Source organism: Pelodiscus sinensis, chromosome 16 (genome assembly GCF_049634645.1).
Source record: "Pelodiscus sinensis isolate JC-2024 chromosome 16, ASM4963464v1, whole genome shotgun sequence".
NCBI lineage: Eukaryota > Metazoa > Chordata > Testudines > Trionychidae > Pelodiscus > Pelodiscus sinensis.
The window spans coordinates 37,976,800-37,998,343 of NC_134726.1; the positions used below are offsets into that span (position 1 = coordinate 37,976,800).

The 21,544-nt window shown below is 46.2% G+C and overlaps 1 protein-coding gene across 8 annotated transcripts in view; it reads left to right on the top strand.

Annotated features, from left to right (window-relative positions):
• Positions 1-21,544, top strand: part of TSC2 (TSC complex subunit 2) — a 56,136-nt gene that overhangs the window by 12,689 nt on the left and 21,903 nt on the right. For 3 of the 8 annotated variants that reach the window (XR_012896210.1, XM_075899844.1, XM_075899848.1), the window contains exons 11-27: positions 1,929-2,072; positions 2,425-2,562; positions 3,084-3,187; positions 4,205-4,286; positions 7,026-7,181; positions 7,543-7,659; positions 8,619-8,741; positions 9,601-9,707; positions 11,099-11,252; positions 12,653-12,775; positions 13,323-13,457; positions 14,457-14,646; positions 15,120-15,213; positions 15,542-15,644; positions 15,814-15,908; positions 18,686-18,817; positions 20,522-20,686. Coding sequence is in view for 7 of the 8 variants with exons in the window: in XM_075899844.1 (XP_075755959.1) it covers positions 1,929-2,072; positions 2,425-2,562; positions 3,084-3,187; positions 4,205-4,286; positions 7,026-7,181; positions 7,543-7,659; positions 8,619-8,741; positions 9,601-9,707; positions 11,099-11,252; positions 12,653-12,775; positions 13,323-13,457; positions 14,457-14,646; positions 15,120-15,213; positions 15,542-15,644; positions 15,814-15,908; positions 18,686-18,817; positions 20,522-20,686 (2,162 nt within the window). In the remaining variant the exon portion in view is untranslated. The remainder of the gene's footprint in view (positions 1-1,928; positions 2,073-2,424; positions 2,563-3,083; positions 3,188-4,204; positions 4,287-7,025; positions 7,182-7,542; positions 7,660-8,618; positions 8,742-9,600; positions 9,708-11,098; positions 11,253-12,652; positions 12,776-13,322; positions 13,458-14,456; positions 14,647-15,119; positions 15,214-15,541; positions 15,645-15,813; positions 15,909-18,685; positions 18,818-20,521; positions 20,687-21,544) is intronic. The other 5 variants (XM_075899846.1, XM_075899845.1, XM_075899847.1 and 2 more) reach the window with 5 other exon arrangements.

The following is a 21,544-nucleotide window of genomic DNA, read 5'->3' on the forward strand; positions in this document are numbered from 1 at the left end:
GCCAGAATAGACCATTAAAACATCAAGCCTGACTTGATTTAACACCGGTCATTCATATCATTCCATTGCTCACAACTTGAGCTAGACTAAAGCATTTCAGTGCTCTGCTATGCCCAGGACAGTTCATGCTGGTGAAAGCAGGCGAGAGTAAGGTGCCGCAGACATGCTCGATGCGTTAGCTTAAAAAAACCCGGTCCCTGCTGCCAGTAGCTTCCAGTCTACAGCATACAAATGCAGGGAGAAGGGACAGTCAGCATGAATGAACAGCAAAATGTGGCTTTTGTGTTTAAATTCATGCCATACTTTTTTATATGGAGAGACCTGCTGATGGGAGGATTAAGATTTATGAGCTTGTTGGCACACATGCCTGTTAATGGAAACTTCAGTGATGCGAGAGACGGCTGACATGTTTGAGCGGCGGGGTGTTAGTGCTGGAAGCTGTACTGCAGTTGCATCTCCTCTACCAGGGCGCCCATGAAACCCTTGGCACCGTCTTAAATTGGGAGCAACTTACTAGCTCAGTGGTTCCCAAACTTTTCCGCATCATGCCCCCTTTTTATATTTGAGAAACCCTCCCGCCCCCCAAATATGTTTGCAGCAAAACTTGTTGAGCCCCCTCCCCCACCCCACCCTCCAAAAAAAGTTGCTCCTTTTAAGAGCAGAACAGGCATTGCCCTTTGAAGTCTGCCCAGGATGCTCTAACTCCCCCCACCCGAGCAAGTCTTGGGGATGGATTAGGGGGAGGCTGAGTTGCCTTGCGCCCCCCCCCCCTTTAATTTCTTCATGCCAGTTTGGAAACCTATGTACTAGCTTTTGCACCTCCTTCTGTAGTTAGAGAGGCAAGAAGTCTATTTTTGGAATAGATTTTAACCCCAGCCAAGGGAACAGGGTTAAAGTTCTCTTATTGGCTGGCCGTGCTGTGTGTTTCGTCTGTAGGTTCTGCTTCATGCCAAAGAGAGTCCCTGAAACAATATTACAAGTGTCATATAATGGGCTTGGAGTGAGCAACCAGCTTGAGTTGTCTTGTTATAAAATTCTGCTGCGTCTTCAGTATTTGGGGACATTTCAGCCAAACCATGAGAGTTACCAGATTCTATGTTGAATTATATACAGGCAGTCCCTGGGTTACATGGATCCGACTTACATCGGATCCCTACTTACAAACGGGGTGAGGCAACCCCACACTAGCTGCTTCCTCCCAGCAGACCAGGGAGACGCAAAGCTAGCGCCCCCCCCCCCCCCCCCCAGCAGACCAGGGAGACGCAAAGCTAGCGCGCCCCCCCCACCAGCAGACCAGGGAGACGCGGAGCAGCTTTTCTCAGCAGACACCTCAGCTTTAGAATAAAGGACTGAGGGAAGTGAGGTGTGGGAGAATAAAACTGAGCTGGAGAAATGTTTGGCTAGAGTTTCCCCTACAATATGTACCAGTTCCGACTTACATACAGATTCAACTTAAGAACAAACCTACAGTCCCTATCTTGTATGTAACCCGGGGACTGCCTGTACTCCAGTGAGGTATTTATATAGAGTCACACGGAGTTCCCAGCAGCTGGTAATCCCATCTCCAATTCATATTGCTGAACTGAACTAAGGAATACGTTACCTGCTTGGGAATACATTATTGTGCTTATAAAATGGCCGTCTTTGATCAGCTTTTCCAGCTATCCTCTCAGACTTTGGGCTTCCTTCTCTTTAAAATGCTACAGTGGCTGTACTGCCGCTGTGTCGTTCATTGTTGCACTTCATTTGCGGCAGCGATGAGAGGGGCTCTCTTGACTCCTTCATTAAACCATCTCCCTGAGAGGCAGTAGGTAGGTCGATGGTAGAATCGAACCCTTCCCCGTCCCTTCTTAATATATAGAATGTTAATTATCTTCGTTTTCGGAAGGTTATTGATCATCAACTGACTTAAGGAACTTCTGTTCCAGGCCATGACTTGTCCCAATGCCGTTGTATCCTATGAAATAGTCCTGTCCATCACCAGATTAATCAAGAAGTACGGGAAGGAGCTGCAGGCAGTCACGTGGGATATTCTTCTGGATATTGTTGAGCGATTACTTCAGCAGCTACAGGTAGGTAGTGAGCCCAATCTGGAGACATGTTGTGGACACATCTCGTCCAAGTATTTTGGTTTATTGAAAGATCCTATTTTTTTAACCCTGAAAAGTCCTCTCCGGCTTCTGCTTTTGATGGTGGGGGTGGAATGTTTGCAGCCTGTGTCAGGCTGGAGACTCGGTGCATGGCCCTGATGCTCCCTGAAGCTGTGCCTGGCATGGAGGTGAGGGATTAGGTGTTGGAAGGGGACTGAATGTAGGTCTGGCCTAATTTCTGAGCTAGTACTTCTCAGCCAACACTCTTACTTAAATTGTGTCATACTTTGTAGTTAAAAAGAAACCATTCGGAGCAGGCTTGTCTGCTTTGCAGATTCTAGATAACCATGATTTGAAGTCCATTGTACACGATCTGTTGACTACGGTAGAAGAACTCTGTGATCAGAACGAATTCCATGGGTCTGAGGAGAGATACTTCGAGCTGGTGGAGAGATGTGCTGATCAGAGACCGGTAAGACCTGTTGCATCTCAAGTCACTGTGGCCTGCTGTGCTTTTGCCTTTAAATCTCCTGAAAATGCTTCTCTGCACTGCAGTAGTGTCTAGAAGCCCAACCCAAGGTCTGGGCTCCATTTTGGTAGGCATTACACAAATGCGTAGTAAGAAACAGTCCCTGTCCAAAAGAGCACAAGACAAACGCAGGAAACATTCACTATTCCTATTTTCCTGATGGGGAGCTGAGGGACAGGGATAGTAAGTGATTTGTCCAAGCTCACACAAGACCTCTGGAACAGCCAGGATTTGAATCCAGAACACCAGAGTCCCAATCTGAATGTCCACTGGACCATCCTTCCTCTTATTGCCCACCTCAGTCTTAGATTTCTATCCCGTACAAGCAAGGGCAGCAGGAATTATAGACTATAACGCTACACTGAAGACTTCACAGCCCCTTGAGACCTGTTCTTGGAGGGAGGGGACAAGAGCGGCATGCCCTGTATGTGAGTACTGGACCATTCTTATGTTTTCTTTTAAAGGAATCTTCTCTACTCAACTTAATCACGTACAGAGCTCAATCCATTCACCCTGCCAAGGATGGCTGGATACAGAACCTGCAGGTGCTAATGGAGAGATACTTCAGGTAGGAAATTACAGCTTCAAAAAATAAAAGTTTGGTTCAGTGTGTTGGACTGTTTGAACTAGGACTAGGGAGGTTCAACCCATAGCATCTTTAATGGACCATGTTAAAAGAATCTTACTTTCTGGAGCCCTTCAGGCCCGTTAATAGCTACTGAAATATGATGATGATGATTCCAGGATGCAGGATTTGATTTTTGCCTAGTCAATGGAACACAAACGTCCTGTTAAGGCTTTTTTAATCCTTCATCTTTTAACAGTGGAGGGTGGCCGTGGGATATGTCCCCTCTCTCATTGTCTGTTCCAGGCTCCGTTGCATGGCTGTCTTGCTTGGGGTCAGAACTACAGGCATGTTTGAGATTGCGGAGCCCCAAACTACCAGCTACCGTCCAGTGGCAATTCCCTGAATGTGCTTTCGTACTGTCGAGCGATCCCCATATATAGCAATCCGTCTCCTTTTAAACAGTCAGGGAAAAGACCACTTTACCCCCAGTGTACGTGGTTCTGAAGTGTGTGGCATGGAGCATCTATTTCAATCACACATGCTCTTCCTCGTTGACTCTGTAAGTTTTGGATATGGCTAGGGCTTTTTGATGTGAATGTGCTCCCGTTTGCATGATTAACTGATGAGTCTGGGCTCATTGGTTTCTCTTAATGGTTACATGCAGGCCTCCTCTCCCCACTGCCTCTGTATCAGACCCAGCTTCCCACTAGCACCAGCTCCTACCTGGCTGTAAATTTTAGCGGTTACACGTTTTCAAAAATAAACCCATTTTACTGTCCCTGGTATGGCTGCCCTGTGCTACAGCAGGAACTCCTCTTTTCCTAGACAGCCTCCAGTTTTTCCTTAACATTAGCACCGCGTCTGCTTGATGTTGCAACTTCGTACCCAGGGACCATTCATTGAAGGTTCACGCGGCCTTTGTCTGTAATGATTTTAACCCAGAAAAAGGACGTTTGCCCCAACCTGGTCTCTGTCCCCGTCCTTACCTGTTTTGGGGTTTGTTTTTTCCCTTTTTAGGAACGAGCATCGTAGTGCAGTTCGGATTAAAGTCCTAGATGTCTTGTCTTTTGTCCTGAGCATTAACAGACAGTTTTATGAGGTTTGTATTTTTATTGATATTTAGTCAGGGGGTTTGCACAACGGTGGCTGATGAGTGTGAGCCAGTCCGGTGTCATCGTTACTGCCCACCCATGGGTCCCTTTACATGTTCTTCCTCTCACTGCTTTGCCCATCCCCTCCCCCCCCCCCACTGCTCCTCTCTGTCTCCCCTGCCAGGTGTGTCCTTCTCCAGGCACTATGCGGAGAAACAGCTTTTAGTCGGAACACTTGATTCAGCAGCTGTGTGGCCGGCAGGTTCCCTCCTTCGCTCAGTCACTGGCTCAGCTGGCACCCTGGGAAAACTCCAAACTTTCCCACCCAACGCTGGTCAGGGATGGTTGGGTCAGTCGGTCACCTCCCCTGTGTGTGTGTGTGTGTGTGTGTGTGTGTGTGTGTGTGTGTGTGTGTGTGTGCGCGCCTGTGTGTAACTTCTCCCCACGTGAACCCTGAAGCCATAAAGAAAAGGTTAATACAAAGAATCCAACTACATGGTATTTCGTTTGAACGGGGGCCCAGTCTGCTTGACGTGAGTTTGAACGTTTATGTCATTGCTCCGATGGATTGCCATTGAACTAGCTTGATTCGGAGTAATTTTACCAGGTGTCTTATATTCAGCAGTAGGAAAATTGGCTCATCTTAGTGTTAGTTCTTCAGGTCAGTTTTATGCAGTTTTGAAGAGTGAGTCCAACTGTCCTGAACATGCAGGACACAGTAATTACATGTGTCTGCAATGTGACTGAAAGGACTTGCCTGTTAGTGTTTTCCACAGTAGGGATGTAAGTGACTAGTCAGCTATCCGATAACGAAAGCTTAACCATAACAACCCAGCTGTCTCTATTAGAGAGAGGCAGTGGGGGGGGAGGGGAGGGAGCAGGAGCTGGTGCCTGGGGGAGCCGGTTTAAAAAGCTGGTTTCCCCCCAGCACCATCTCTGTGATGTCTGGGGGGACAGGGCGCTGTGCCTCTGCTTTTTAAACATATTAAGAGCATGCCAGCTCTTAATACATTTAAAGATCAGAAATGCAGTAGGGGGGACACAGCATGAGCTGGGACACCTGATTCCCGGCTCCCACCAGGTCCCCTGCTGAGCTCCAGCCTTTTAAATGTATTAGGAACGTAGGCTCCCCAGCGTATTGACTAATCGACTAGCTGACAGAAGATCCAGCGTGAGGGGAGGGGGCAGGGGAACCTTGGCCTGTCGCGGGCAGAGGCTGCTTTGCGGCAGCAGCTCCTGTCCATCGACTATTAGTTGATTAAAGTACATTTAACATCCCTAGTCCATAGCTGTGTTTGTTTCATTGATCCGTTGTATGTACAATGGGAGTTGATATTAGCGTCTCTCTTTTTTGACAGCGTGCGTTTTTAATGTTCACTTTGTACATCTTGTGATTACTGTTAGGGATGTAAACAAGTAGTCGAGGCTACGGGTAATCTTCTCAACTGCTTGCATTTCCCCTCCCCTTGCTGTCTCTGTATCAGAGGCCACAAGGTGGGGAGGGAGGAGAAGCAGAAGCTGGTACTGGGGGGACCTGGCTTAAAAGCCGGATCCCTCCAGCACTGGCTCCATGATGCCATGCCCCCTTGCCCCCCCACCCCTCGGTTGTTGTCTCGATCAGGCAGTAGCACAGGAGGTCGGGGGGCAGGGGAGGCCAGCCTTGGCCTGCCACAGAGAGCGGCTGCTTTGCAGCAGCATGCCTGTCTGTGGGGAGCTTGGACTGCCTGCGGACAGGGCTGCTTCGCAGCAACCTGCCCTCCCGTCCCTCCGCAGTAGCCTCTGTCTGTCGGGAGCTCAGACCCCCGCAGACAGTTGCTGCTAACTCTGTGTTAGAGGCAGCAGTGTGGGGCGGCAGGCAGTCAGTGTGTTAGAGGAGCTGATTTTTATGCTGGCTCCCACCTGGCACCCCTTGTTGAGGCAGCAGCACAGGATGACAGGGGCCTCCCCAGGAGTAGGGCTGGAGCAATCTGGCTGCCGCCCCGCTCCTGGGGACTATAGAAGAGTTGAGTAACTGATAAGAATTCATGCGGTTACTTGACTATTCTATTACCCGCTGTCTAGCATCCCTAGGTACTGTCTTTCCCTGTCCTAAGGCTTACCAACGAGGCTGTCAATTCTATGCATTTTATTTAAAAAAAATGTTTTTTAAAATAGTTTTTGGAATGGGAGATCTAATCTGGTTTGGATAGTGGCAAGATTTAGCACATGCCAAGAGGACGTCAAGCTCTTATCTGACATCAGTGGATTGGCTGCTTCGAGTTTCCATCTTAGTTGAAATCTAAGTGAGCAGGTGCTGTGGTAAGCAGAGTTCACTGGTCCCTGCACTGGTTCGCTTGCTAACTTGAAGGAATGTCTTCCTCGAGTCAGACACACGGAGAATGCGGGAGAGGCACTACTCAGATCGAGTTCTGTTAAACTGGCTGCCGCCTCCTTGTCTCCTGTCTCTCTGAACTGCAAGGCCTGTGAATCCCATGTGGATATGTCTGTTAAAGCTGAGCTACAAAGCTTTAGTTAGATGGAAAAAAGACCTACGCTGCTGAGTCCAAATTCAACAATAGCCCAAATATTTGGAGAGATGACATCGAAAGATAGTCAAGAGTCTGGGGGAAGGCAGCCAGCAGACCAAACAACCAGCTAGGAAGACTAAAGCTGCTACGACCTCGCGATTCTTTTCATCATGGCAACACGGTTTGGTTATCTCGCTAATAAGTGTTCAGCAGAATGTCTCCTGGTCTGTCCTCTTACAGGAGGAGCTGATTAACTTGGTGGTAATCTCACAGCTGGGCCACATTCCAGAGGACAAAGATCACCAAGTTCGAAAACTGGCCACCCAGCTATTGGTGGACCTGGCCGAGGGCTGCAATACACATCACTTCGACAGCTTGCTCAATATCATCGAAAAGGTGAGGCTTTGTTTGCTCAGTCATGACACTGTAACTTCCTTTCCACCTCTGATCCGATCCCCTCACAGGAGACCAGGGAAGCTAGACAGTTAGCTGTATGATCTGAGGGGATTCAGTAGGATTCCTGGATTTTGGAGGAAACCAGAGTTCTAAAGAAAAGCAGAAACGTGCTTCAGAAGTGCCTCCTGCTTCTGCTAAGGCCCATCCAAGCTAATCTACACTACTAGGAGACTGAGCGGGACCATTTATTCTGGCCCTTTGTGACCTATTGGCTTGGAATTAAGTAGATGCCTCATTGTGATCAGTGTGGATTTTAAAGGGAATTTCTCTCGCTCTTTTTTTTTTTTTTTTTTTTTAAAAGGTGTCTGCACGTTCGCTTTCAGTTCCTGTTGAGCCAGAGGAGACAGACTTGCTAGCATATTCTGCTTCTTCAGAGGATGTGAAAACAGCCGTGCTAGGCCTCCTGATAATTCTGCAGGTAACGTTGTGAAGTGTTTAAAAATCCCTCCCTTAAAACAATTTTCTCTAGGGTTTTGTTTACTGGCCGGTCAGTCCCCAAGAGCAAATTCTTTCTCTTCTGTAACTTTTTGTAGATGAGTCACTTCTCTCGCTCCTTAATCTGACATGATAGGGGAGATTTTAGCTACGGTTGAGCTTGTTCACTTCTTGACTGGGTACCTTACAGACAGTGTATTGCATCTTTACCAGCTCCTGACCAGCATGTCATCAGTGTGAATATTTTGCTGCTATGTTCCGAGGGGCCAGCTAGAAAGGAGCCAGAACCGGATTCTCAAATCTGAGTCTTTTAAAATCCTAACGGCAAAGATTCAAATCTCCAGGTCCAAATCCACCCCCCGTAACTTGTCTGGGGGTCTGCATTTCTCAGCAGTAGTCTCACTAACTCAGTGTCTGTCTAGGGCAAAAACTACCCAGGTCTCTTGTATCGCCAGACACTCACTCTAGAAGATGGCTGAAATGTCACAAGAGCAGTCCTAAGTGACTTTGGCCTGCCAGGAGCCACACCCCACTTTCTCAGGCTATCCCAGGGCCTGCCCTCCCTTTTTTTTTTTTTTTTTTTTTTGTTATTAGCAGCCTCCGAGGAGTTAGCATTATCCCTCCAAGCAGTGTCGTCTTCAGGTAATTCACACACAGAAGGCCAAACTTGCCACTCTCACGTTGGTGTCCATGCTGCACTCACTTCTAAAGTGAGAGTTGGATCTGTCTGGGGATTTCATGTGGGTGTGATCCCAGGGAGTGTCCAAGGCACATCATGGGAGCTCCCCCTATGCCTCCTGTGGAGGAATAACGTTCAGCCTACTCTGACCCTTGCCCCAGAGTCTGCAAGAAGGGTTGATGCTGATTGGACGAAAGAAAGGTTACGCTGTTAACAAGTAAACCTTCAGTGTGTTGGTTGACTGTTGTTCTGTGCCTCTACAGACGAAGCTCTACAGCTTGCCTGCCAGCCATGCCACTCGGGTGTATGAGATGCTTATTAATCACATCCAGCTCCACTATAAGAACAGTTATCGCCTCCCGGTTGCTAGCAGCATCAGATTGCAGGTATGGATTGTCTCCCAAGACGATTGGGAGTTAGTTTATACTGTTTACTTTGTAGCAAGGGAGGTTTGGGTTGGACATTAGGAAAAACTTCCTACCTGTCAGGGTGGTGAAACACTGGAATAAATTGCCCAGGGAGGTTGTGGAATCTTCATCTCTGGAGATATTTAAGAGCAGCTAGACAGACATCTATCAGAGATGATCTAGACCAGTGTTTCTCAACCAGTGGTACGAGTACCCTCAGGGGTACTCCAGGGGGGCGGGGTACGTCAACACAACTGAAATTTGGAGAAAAATGAATTTGTGTTTTAAGTTTTACAGCGCTTTTATTATTTTTGTACTTTTTACACCCAAACATTTCATCACCCCATCTGGCTACGATTAAGTTGTTTAAACAAATGTGTTGCAATGGCTGAAAAAATTTTTTGTCTGAAAACTGTAGGCACTGGGGGTACTGTGTGTGTGTGTGTGTGTGTGTGTGTGTGTGTGTGTGTTTAAAGGGGTACTTATAAAAAACAGGTTGAGAAACACTGATCTAAATGGTGCTTGGTCCTGCCGTGAGGGCAGGGGGCTGGACTCGATGACCTCTCGAGATCCCTTTCAGCTCTAGTGTTCTAGGGTTGTTCTGTGCCTCTGTAACCATAGAACAATCAGTGCAGGTGTCAAATGTTAGTTCTCTGATGGTCCTGTGTATAATCATTTCCATAGCAGAGGAGTTTGGGGAATGGAAGTCCCAATGCGAGGGAATCTTCTTGCTGGCCAGAAATGACAACAGCTTGGGTGGTGAGGGGCTGGGGGAATAGTCCATCCCCAGAGGTTTTGAGTCATTCCAGAATGCAGCGAGACATCTTCTCTGTTGCAGGCATTTGACTTTCTTCTGATGCTTCGAGCGGACTCCCTCCACCGCCTTGGCCTGACCAACAAGGACGGAGTTGTCAGATTTAGCCCCTACTGCCTTTGTGACTTGGTGTATGTTTCTCATTGCATTGTAGTTGCGCGTGCTTTCAAAACATTGACATTCTCACCTGCCTATTAATAATCTGTCATGGTCTCTATATAATTATTTTCAGTCTCCAAAATTTGGATCAGCGGTTGTCAGACCACATCCATAGTTCTGGCTGGGGCTGTGGGGTTCTCCTAGTAAATAAATTTGGTGCCAGTCCTGCAAATCCGTGGCATGCAGAGTTCTCTGGAGCCTCTGAGTTCTTGGGATTGACGTAGCTATTCTGCAAGAGTTTATAAATTGGCTGTTTGTGATTGTCAGCCAGGCGGCTGAGAGATTAAGCTGTGGTACAGTGATCTGTGGAATTGTTGCCATGTCAAGCTGAACAGCCTAGTCTGGTGGAAACCAACTCTTTAACTCAGGTGTGGGCAAAATACAACCCGTGAGCTAGATCTGGCCCACTAAGGCGGTGGGGAGCCCCAGGCAGGCTTCCCTGCTTGCCCTGCAGCTCCATGCGCCATGCAGAAAAGTGGCTGCAGCGCTCCATTTCTGTTTTGAAATTGGAGGGGAGGGGGAAGTTTTAAGAGCTGCCCTGCCTCCAGCAGATTCCCATTGGCCGGTTTTCTGGCAGAAACCAGCCAATAGGAGCTGCTTGTTAGAATAACAGGCACCTAAGAAGAATCACGCCCCCTCTCCTGGGCTCAGTTATTCACTGAAGTACGTGGCCAGGTAAGCAGGCTGGCTGGCTGGCTGGGAAACATTTTAAGCTCGGCAGGGAGGCAGGCTAGTTTGACAAGTAAGTCTCTTGGCCACAGCCTGCTCTGCCCCCCCCCCCCCCGCCCTTTCCTGCCCCAACTCTGTGCCCCGCCCTCCCACTCAACATACCCGAACCCTCTGTCCCCCTCTTATACCCATACCCTCTCCCAGATCTGGCACCCCAATCTCCTGCCCCAGATCACAATCCCCTTCTCCCCTAGGTCACATCCCAAACCCCTGCACTCCAGCCCCCTGTCCTAGGTCACAACCGCTTGCTTCATCCAAACTCCCTCCAAGACTCCAGTCTCCCTCCTGCACCCCAGTCCCACACCGCAAACTCCCTTCCTGCACCCAACCTCCAATCCATACCCCACATCTCCATTAGCACCATGGAAGAGTGTGGCCCTCGACCACTTTCCAAAATCTTGGAGTGGCATCCCATAAAAAATTATTGCCCACTGCTGCTTTAACTTAACCCTTCTAGCTCAGAAAGCTCTGAAAAGGAAGCACTCTGTGTTGTAGATAATAAAGTGATGCCTGTTTCCAGGTAGTTGGCTTAGGCACATCCTTGAAAGCTGTTGCTTTGCATATGCATTTCCCATCTTGCTTTCGTGTCCGGTAATGGCTATTGAAACACTCAATTGGTCTTTCCATGTCGTAGAGAACCAGAGAAGAGGGTGTCGGAGAAAAAGCCTGCTGGGACCCTCTCTCCTCCATCAGGGAGTCCCAGCGTTTCCTCCCAGAATGGCTCTATTCGGATGGGCTACCTGCCCTACTCACTGCTCTTCAAAGTCCTTCTGCAGTGTTTGAAGCAAGTACGTTGATTAACTCCACTACAGTGTAGTTTAGTGTACACATTCGGAGCTCTGAATAATGAGAGATTCAGAAACATGTTTCCAGCTCAAGCATGTGGGATGTTAATGCTGAAATCTTCCAGGAGCATCAGTTTTTATTCCCTTTATGCCCAAAAGTTTTCCATAGAAATGTTTTAAATGGATATTTCTTGTGGAAGAGCATACCACACCTTAAACTAAGAAGGAATAGAGCTTTTAACTCGGTCACTTACGATGGCTGATTAATCTGTATATGTAATGCTGCACCTAATCAGTTTACTTGGAAAGAGCTTTAAAAATTGTCTGGTGGGATGCTTTTTTGGGGGGGGGAAATATATAAAACATAACCATGAGTTAATCCTATCTCAAAAGTATAATCTTTGAGACTTACCCACCATTTCCCATAATAGCCAAATTGTATACTATAGTACTTTTTCATAAAGATGGTAAACATTTGTATTTAAAATGGGACTGACTTGATCTTACTGAGGTTGCCCAACACCTACTGAAGGCATCTAAATAACTTCTTGAAATCCACTTTCCGTTCAAGAATTATAACTCCTATCTATTTGCGCATGATCCTATAACTCTTCAGCCACCAGGAGGAGCACAAGCAAAAGGCTTCCTGAGCAAAGCAGACCATGAAATAGGGGGGGGTGACTTTTTTTTTTTCATTTAGCAGAGGCCAAAAGCCAGTAGGAAATAGGTCACCCAGGCTCTCTGAGAGGATGTAAAATGAATAATAAAACCCTCAGAATGCTGGAAGTGCATCCTACATTGATAAACTGTTGACCATTGAGTATGGAAAGGAAATAATGAAATGCATTAGTGAACCCGCCCCACCACCTTACCACAGGAAGGCTCCTTTTCCCAGCTGCCCCAGGCCTGCCTGGCTCTCCTTCGTCCCGTCCCGTCCCAACCCGAACCAACTCTGGGGAGGCGGGACTCGAACCCACGACCCTGTCCTCCCCAGGCAAGCGCCCTAGGCCACGCAGGAATTGTATTCATATTTTTGGAGACCCCCCCCCCGATTGACTGCAGAAGCTGTTGTGTGTGTATGATGACTTGAGGAAGCATGTGCAGAAGAGGCCTGGGTTGGACTCTTTCTGCCTGTTTTCACAGTCTGTTTGGAGAGCAGTCCCTTTTATGGCATCACATGTCCATGCTACATCTGAGCTGTAGGAAGCAGATGGGCAGAACCCTGGAAGCAACCCATACATGAACTAAAAGCAATGTCTTTGCTAACTAACAAGGCAGGAGAGACAAGTGACAAATGTATTGTTTGAAGCTCGATGGGCTTTGTATTGACCATAGAAAACATGCTGAGTTTCCCAGAAAAAGTTATTTTCTTCCTTACTAAACTCTCTCCCCCTTCTTTCCAGGAGACCGAGTGGAAGGTGTTGAAACTGGTTCTCAACAAGTTACCGGAGTCTCTCCGCTACAAAGTGCTGTTTCTAACCTCTCCTTGCAACCTTGATCAGTTGTCTTCTGCACTGTGCTCCATGGTAATCACCAATCTGTCCTCCTGGGGTCTAGACCACGTCACTTCTAATAGAAATGTGGCCACCTTATTTTATACCCTGCATGGTTTGGCATTAGTCTGTCCCTTCTCCCCCTCTACAACAAAGGTGCCCCGTTCCTTTAGCTTAAAACTAAAATTCCTTTAGCTGTTTAAACTGTCCATAAGCCTGAATTGCTAAAGAATAGCCTTATAAAAGTATATGCATAAACTGAGTTTTGAGGACACGTGAGCTTATCCCTAAACAAACCTGCATGTAAGACTTTGGGGTTCTAGGTTTATGTGATGATGATCTGCAGATCCATTCTCCTACACTACAACTCTGTGCAAAGCCAGCTAGGGGGTTATTTCACAGTTATGCTCCGAGTACAGCATCCACATGTACTTGAGGGAGCTCTTGGCCCTGGAAGCTAATATTGCTTTGTAAGGGGATGGGTGAACCGCTTGTGTACGGTGTAAATGTGCCCAAGAAGACAGCAGTTGAAAAGGCCTGTGAAATGCAAAGTACTCCAGCGCAGTGTGTACCTGATTAGCTTACAGACAAAAAGACAACGGAGAGGCTCCATGGTACGCCAGATGGCTTCTCCCGCAATGACTTGCACCTGGCTGTTGTTCCAGTGTTGACGGCGTTGATATCCTACCATAATTACCTGGACAAAACCAAACAGGTATTGTAAATGGAGTGGGCTGTGGGAGATGAAGGTCGCGTTTGTCTCCAATGCGCTTTCTGAGACCAGCCTGCTTCAGACTTGGTGACTAAGGCTACGTTGACACTGAAACACTATTTCAAAATAACTAGAGCTGTTTTGAAATAGCTTAGTCCGTGTCTACACAGCAGGCAGTTCTTTAGAAATAGCGTCCAAATACTGTCACATTGGAGGACTTCACGTTCGGACTCCTGTAACCCTCATTGTACAAAGAGGAAGGGAAGTCGGAGGAAGAGGGCTCTGTTTCGAAATAAGTGCTGTGTTGACACGCCCTATTTCGAAATGAGCGACGTGGTTGAAGTAGCTCAATTTTCATAGCTTATTTCGAGTTAAGCCCTGCAGTGTAGACACACTCTAAATGTACATTAACCCTTTAAATATTTGCACTAGACTTAAAAAGGGACATTTCAACATGAAAATTGCAGTTCTGCCAGAAAACACTGCACCCTGAGTAAAAGGAACAGAGCCGGATTGTAGCTGAGAAGTTAGTAAATCTCTGCTCGTATGGTGAGCTTTGTGCGTTTGTAACAGCGCTTCCTATAGATGTTTTTGTTGCTGCTATAGCCAGGCTGTACTTTCTCCCTATCTGAAGGCCCTTGATATAGCCAGCCAAAGGGAACAAAAAAGCATTAAACCTGTTGTCCCTTTTTATTCCGTCAGAAACTGTAATTGTAACATTGATTTCAGAAGCTTCAAGTTGACAAACGTCCCATCTGCGATTTAGAAGATGTACCCAGCAAAGCGGAGCCACCGAGATTTTTTTTTTTAAGTTTTGGTCTTGAGATTGTAATTTCAAGTATCTAGTGCATTTGGGGTAAACATTTCCGTTCGCTGCTGGTCCTAGCCATTCAATTATAACTTGCATCTTAGTATGTAGAAATAGTAGGGATTTGTTGCAGACTAGTAGCAGATGGAGCCGGTCTTGTTTTACTTAACCATGAATATTCTGTTCTGTTCTAGCGTGAAATGGTTTATTGCTTGGAACATGGCTTAATTTATCGCTGTGCCAACCAGTGCGTTGTGGCTTTATCAGTATGCAGCATTGAGATGCCAGACATCATCATAAAAGCCCTGCCAATCTTGATTGTCAAATTAACCCACATTTCTGCGACGGCAAACATGGCCATACCTCTCTTAGAATTCCTTTCAAGTAAGTTGCAATGGCAATTGTGTTTTCCCTGTGTTCTTCGGTGGCTGTGCAAAGGCTAATTGTATGATTTAGCTTGAGTAGCATCATCTTGATTTAGTTTCAGGTCAAATACAACTTATTCTAGGGTTCACTGTATTTCTGGTATTAGTGCTGCAACTGCTGTAAAATCTTAACATCTGATCAACTCTTGCTCATTGAACCCAGCTGCTCAGTCTCATGCACATGCACACTGAGAAAAGAGAAACAAGCTTTACATATAAGAACATTAAAGAATTGGGAAAAATGGGGTTACCTTCCCCCTCCTTGTGGCTTAAACCTTTCAAGATAATATTAACAGAATGTTGTGCCACGTTAGCTTTCCTGTGGCGACCAAGTGGGTTAGAAAAAGCTGACTCCTTCTGCTAAACTTTGAGTCAGTAACAAAGTGCTCCCTTCCAGACATCACAAACTACTTTCTTACTAAACTCTTTCAGCTCTCGCCAGACTGCCTCACCTCTATCGGAATTTTGCAGCGGAGCAATATGCGAGCGTGTTTGCCATCTCTCTGCCCTACACAAATCCCTCCAAGTAAGTTCACAAATCTTCATTGTTGCTGATTTTTTTTTTTCCTCTCCTTTTCCCCATCTGTAAATTGGGGAAATGAGATGCATTTTCCTATCTATAGAGAGAAACTACAATTGTTTGGGATCCTTTTGTAGATGAGTCGTCTTCCTGAGGGATGGCCATATTTAGCTTTAAGATAAGGAGTGTGTGTTGCTAATTGCACTCCATCTCCTTTTTCCCTTAAACTTGCAGTACTATTCTCTCCCACGTCTCTGTAATATTAGAATTGAACTGCATCTCTTCTGAAAATGTGTTTAGAATTCACACGCGATTGAAATCTTTCCCTGTTCAGGTTTAACCAGTACATCGTGTGCCTAGCACACCATGTGATTGCTATGTGGTTCATCCGATGTCGCCTTCCCTTCCGGAAAGACTTTGTTCCCTACATTACCAAGGTAATGGCTGTTGTGGACCTTGCAATACAAGGGGGTTCTGAGAACTGCAATCTGTGGATATTGTTGCCGTCTGTAAGAAAAACGTAGCTCTAGAGAATTGGCCCATGGCTGTAGCAAATGGACTGTAAATACCAGCAGTTTGAACCATTATCTCTATCTGATCTGGCAGGGCTTGCGGTCAAATGTCCTCCTTTCATTTGATGACACCCCTGAGAAAGACAGTTTCAGGGCCCGCAGTACAAGTCTGAACGAGAGGCCGAAAAGGTAAATATAGGACTGTAAGCATGTCGCTGTTTAAATGCCTACCAATTTTTCTGTGCTTTGTGAAGTGAACAGTCTGTGTCCTTAAAGATGCTGTGTCCATTGTCTAATAACCAGAATGTTCTATGTTAAGACACAGTCTGGGCTGGTGTTAAACCTAAACTCTGAATGGGCTGGTGGCTAAAGGAGTGTATTCATACTAGAATGCCACTGCCTGCCCCTGCCCATCTCTCCCGATCCTAATCTTACATTTTAAAGATCATTCTATCAGCAGAATGTGAATCAACATAGTGCTGGCTGAAAAAATAGCCAGGGGAATGCCTGTTCTGTTCATCTCCGTGGGTTGTTGATACTGCATCTTAAGAATAGTTTAATAATGGACACTTACATTATTTCATTGGGGATCGTTTTAATAGCAGCATGTACAAACTGGAGTAGTTGGGTGGATTTTGAGAGCTTCCACTTTATTTTTGACCAATCTGAACTCTGGTAGATCCACAATCTGACCTTTTGCGATTCTATTATTCTGCGAAGAGAGTTCTGGGTCTCTGATCCCTTCTAAAAGGAAAAAAAAATAGAGAAATCAGTCTGCTGTGGAAAGTTCCTGTGTGACAGTAGATTCTGGATTTCCATTTCATGAAAGGAGAGGCGGTACAGTGTCCTTTTTTTAAACTCTGTGTAGCCAACAAACAGCTCATTGGAAAGTATCTTAACAGACTCATCCCAAGAGGAAGGAGTATTTTGAAATCAGTACATCAATGCAGGTAGAACCCTGAAGTCCATTCAGGTATTATGGAACATGGATATTTTGAAGTAGCATCTACAAAGAGGGGAGGGAAGGGAAGGGAAGTGAAATAGTCTGGAAGTCACTCAGGGTGTGTCTACACTGCAGGGCGTAACTTGAAATAAGCTATGCAAATTGAGCTACATCAATTGCATCACTTATTTCAAAATAGCTTCTTTCGAAATTGGGAGCATCTACACAGCACTTATTTTGAAATAGAGCACTCTTCCTCCGACTTCCCTTATTCCTCGTACAATGAGGGTTACAGGAATCGGAGTAAGAAGCCCTCTAGCTTGACAATATTTTGACATTATTTCGAAATAACTGCCTGCCATGTAGATGCGGACTAAGTTATTTCAGAATAGCGCTAGTTATTTCGAAATAATGTTACAGTGTAGATGTACCCTCAGAGTTTTGCAAAGGTGGCTTATCCACTGGACTCCTCATTGAGTTGGTTCACTCAACTTGCTTCAGCATTTCTCTGTACTGAGGCTATAATAGCTTTGAAACACTCTGGGGAAAGTGCTTCTCTCTTAATTGCAAAGTATAATAAGGATCTTGTACCAAAGAAACACTATCCTCACCTTAATGCCATAGCTGTACACCCTGTCTTGTGTTTGCAAGTTAAAATTCTCTAATCCTTCATCTCATTTCATTTTTAAAATTTGGAGTTGACACATTTGCCAATCATCTCTCACTTTGCAATTTCAGTTAATCTGTCTTTTTTCCCCAAAACTTACTTAATTTCATTGGGTTGGAATACTACTAATTCGGAAAGGCTGTTGCCCTTGTTAACCAAATTGGATCAGCGAAGATAGTTCTTCGAAATTCTCTTAGGGGATGCAAACTGTAATTGGATAGGAACAAAGACTCCTCTGCAAACTCTTGTTTGTGGAAGTCCCTGTCAGTGACGCTGTGTCTGTGAGTAAGGGTTTTCAGCAGAGTTGTTGACTCGAGTCCCACGACTTGAACTCGAGTCCGACTTAAGTCACCTACGTGACTCGACTTGAGACTCGACTCGGGTTCGTTGTTTGTGACTTGAGACTTGCTAATTTTGTTAAATCGACTTGGTGAAAAAATTGTCCAAAAATGTCGATATTGATGGCTTGTACAAAAGTGACTTGACATTTTTTAAACTAAGACTTGAGACTCGACTTGGGACTTGACAATGACGACTTGAAGACAACACTGGTTTACAGGATCAGGTCCATGGGTCTGATTTCATTGAGGACAAATTAGACAGTTTATTTTGTGTCCGATGTCCCAAAGGCTTTTGGGAAAGGAACCTTATGCCTCATGCTTGCAGTTACACAAGAATGAGGCAGGAGATCACTTGAAATGAGCATGTGTGTCTAAATTGAGAGGAACTCTTACTGATTTGTTAAGACTCCTGGACTCTGTTTCTAGGTTAATCATTGGCTCACTTTCAGAACTTGGGCAAGTCTCTTAACTTCTCTACCTCTATTTCCAGACTGATAAAACAAAGATATTTACCTGTCTCACATGGATATTTTGAGGTTTAGTGATTGAAAAGAGGTTTGAGATCTCAGGAGAAAATCTCTATAAAAGTCTTATTTGACCGTGGTAATATTGCAGGAGAGCCGCTGGCTAGAATAACACAGTGGGACATTGAAACAAGCTCAGCTCTTCAGACTAGAGTAACCTTGCAATGAAAGCTGAGTGCCTGCTTCGGGGTAGCGTAGTATTCCAACCATTACATCGCTTTCTGGTTTAATTTGTACTCATTTCCTTTGTGCGTAGTGTTTGTTACAATCTTGTTTTCAAAATGTGAACTTTATGCTTTCAGCTCTGCCTGGTTTTATGTTTTAATTTTCCCTTTTTGACATTTTTTTTTGTTTCACATCACCCTCTGGGATTCCCCAATATTGACCCATGTGACGTGTGACCTTTCAACCTCCATCCCTACAATGATTTCTTCCCTTCCTGTGACCTGTGCAATTACACCTCTTTCGGGGCTTGGTGCTTCTTCACCTAGTAGTTTAAGAATAGCCAGAAATGCAAAGCAAGGCTTGAATCACTCTCCTCCAGTGAAAGAGCTGAAAGAACCCTCTGCCGTTGATGTCTTCCGATCCCGCAGCATCAGTGTGTCGGAACATGTGGTCCGCAGGTAGTGGCATTTAAAGGGGGAGAACCCAAGAGCAGATTTGCACTTGGAAACGTTGCTGCGAGGGTGGGTAGGGGGAGGAGAATTTGCATGCGGGATGCTTGCACGAACATAAAAATAAGGTTCGGTACGCAAAATATGCCTTGGGAAAGCTTCCTGGAGGTACTGTGGTGTACCAGTGGTGGCGTTACATCACCCTTTGCTTCCAAACAGTGGTGCTGTAGTCATGAAAGCTGCTTTTCTTGGCCAAGTACAGATTAAGGGGAAAAAAGGTTGCATTCTGTGCAAGCTGGAGTCTTTGTTAAATGGCTTTAAAATTACAGCCTTCCAAAGGCAATTTGAAACATGAATGGGAATATTGTCCGCTAGGATTGTGGGCGAACCTTCTCTGCAAAGCAGAGAACATTATTCATGTAATTATTGCTGGGAAAGGGGCACAAAGAAGTCTGTTGATATAAAGTAACGCGCCAGGAATGCATTGGTTTAGCGCCAGGGGATTGCAGCAAAGCTGGGAAGGGTAGTCTTTTACAAACCGGTTAATATTTTCATGACCAAAGGAAATACACTTGAACCTCTTTAATCCGGCAACCCGAAAAACGGGTTTTCCGGATTAAAGATGTTGCTGGGCCAAGGAGGGCATGAGGGTGATGGGAGTGGGGCATTTACCTGGCGCTCGGTGTCCCCCGACACTCCCAGACCCTGCCGCTGGCAGAGCACGTGGCTACACTACCGTTCCCCAGCTCAGCGGGAAGGGACGTGGCAGCGCGCAAAGCTGCTTCCTCCTTCCTCTGCCAGGGTCCGTGCCACGGGTGTTCCCAAATTAGGGACACCTGGAGTGTGGGGGTTACCGTGTAGTTTGGTCATTGCCTCTTGATTTGGCCATATCACATCTTTAACAATTGTAAACCCTTTGCTACTGTTTCCGGATTTGTCCTGGAATATTACATTGCTGATTCTGGCTAGGATGGCTACAGATTCCTCCACCTGAAAATGCCAGTTATTAGGCTACCGGAAATAAGGATCATACTATCACTGGAATCGCCTTGCAAGTCATTTTCTCTGTTTGGGAGAGTGTGTTGGGAGCGGGGCCGTAGAAGTGATTGTGAAAATGCGTTTGGCGCTTCAGAATCTGATGCCCCTGGAATATAACCCAGTTGAGGTGCAGCCCAATCTTTTTGCAAACGCCTGTTACAGGCATTCCTTATAACGATCTCTGTAATGCAGCCTGCTCTTATTAGTGTTTCCAGATTGCATTGCTTAACAGGTAGCAGACTAAATTGCTTTATATCAATGTACTACTAATTGTGTGCAGAGTGCAATTTTTTTGCCGCTGGTCTCTCTAGATTTTACGTGACTCTGAATTTTTATTTCTGCCCGTAAAAATCAATTTCTGTAACGCTACTGTTTGCCTCGATAATTCAGCACCACATCTCCCCTCAGGCCTGACCTGGATCAAACTGCATATGCATTAACCACGCTTCCGTTTCATTCTCAAGATAAGCCAGGGGTTCTGGGGTGGCATAGGTGCCCTCTTCAATGACTGCATAATAATGGTGATTTGAAAGTGATTCGGGTGTGCCTTGGGTGTGGTACGTCTGGGCGCATGTGCATGTTTGGCAGAGGGCTCTGTGGCTTACTGGTGATCAGGTGACCGCTCCGGGTCTGTTTCGCGACGTCACTTGACACGTGCCAAACTCCCTCTCTCAGCAGGATTCAGACGTCCATCACTAGCTCTAGTCTGGGCTCTGCCGATGAGAATTCGATGGCTCAGGCTGATGACAGCTTAAAAACCCTCCACTTGGAACTCACGGAGACCTGTCTGGATATGATGGCCCGCTACGTCTTTTCCAATTTCACAGCGGTGCCCAAGAGGTGGGAGTCAGCTCCTTGTTATGGTGTTAGCTGTTCTTTGGCCTACAGGGACGTCTCGCCTCATCGGCAGGAAATTCCTGGATCAGATTCCAGGCTCTTATGAGCATAAGTCTCAAATGCCTAACCCGTCTCCTCTGGCTAAAACCTGCATTGATTTTAGCATGAAGCTGGGTGACAAAAAACTCCCCTAGAGCAGTTGATCAAATCCTGCCTCGGAGTAGATACTAGGGATGTTAAATATTGGTTAATTGAATAGTCGAGGTACCTCATGAATTATCATCGGTCACTCGACTGTTCTATAGTCCCCAGGGGCAGGGCCGGCAGCCAGTGCGCTCCGGCTCCTCTCCCGAGGAGCCCCTGCCACTCTGCGCTGCTGCCTTTGTATCAGAGGCAGCAGCGCGGGGTACCAGGTGGGAGCTGGTCTGTGAGGGAAGCCAGTTTAAAAACCAGCTCTGTGCTGCTGCTTCTAATGCTTCCAGAATGGCACTTCAAAGAGGCAGCACAGCATTAATGCCTGCGATTAACACATTCATTTTTTTAACGTGTTAATCCTGTCCTGCGTTAACGCCTGTGATAAACGCAGGTCAATTGACAGCCCTACTTTCAATGCAGAGCTGCAGCGGGGATAGGTCCCAGGCTGGGGGCAAGTCAGGACTGAGCCTGGCTGCTGGCCTGCCTGCTAAAAAATGTACTGGCGGGGGGGGGAAATGCGTGTAGTCTATAGCATTAACCTGTAAGCTTTTGCTTAGTGGTTAATCGACTCCACTATTATATCCCTAGTAAATACATTGAAAACCGTGCAGTCTTTTTGCATGAAACCGTTAGCAACCTTTCTGCTCCACGTGGCTATTGACGATA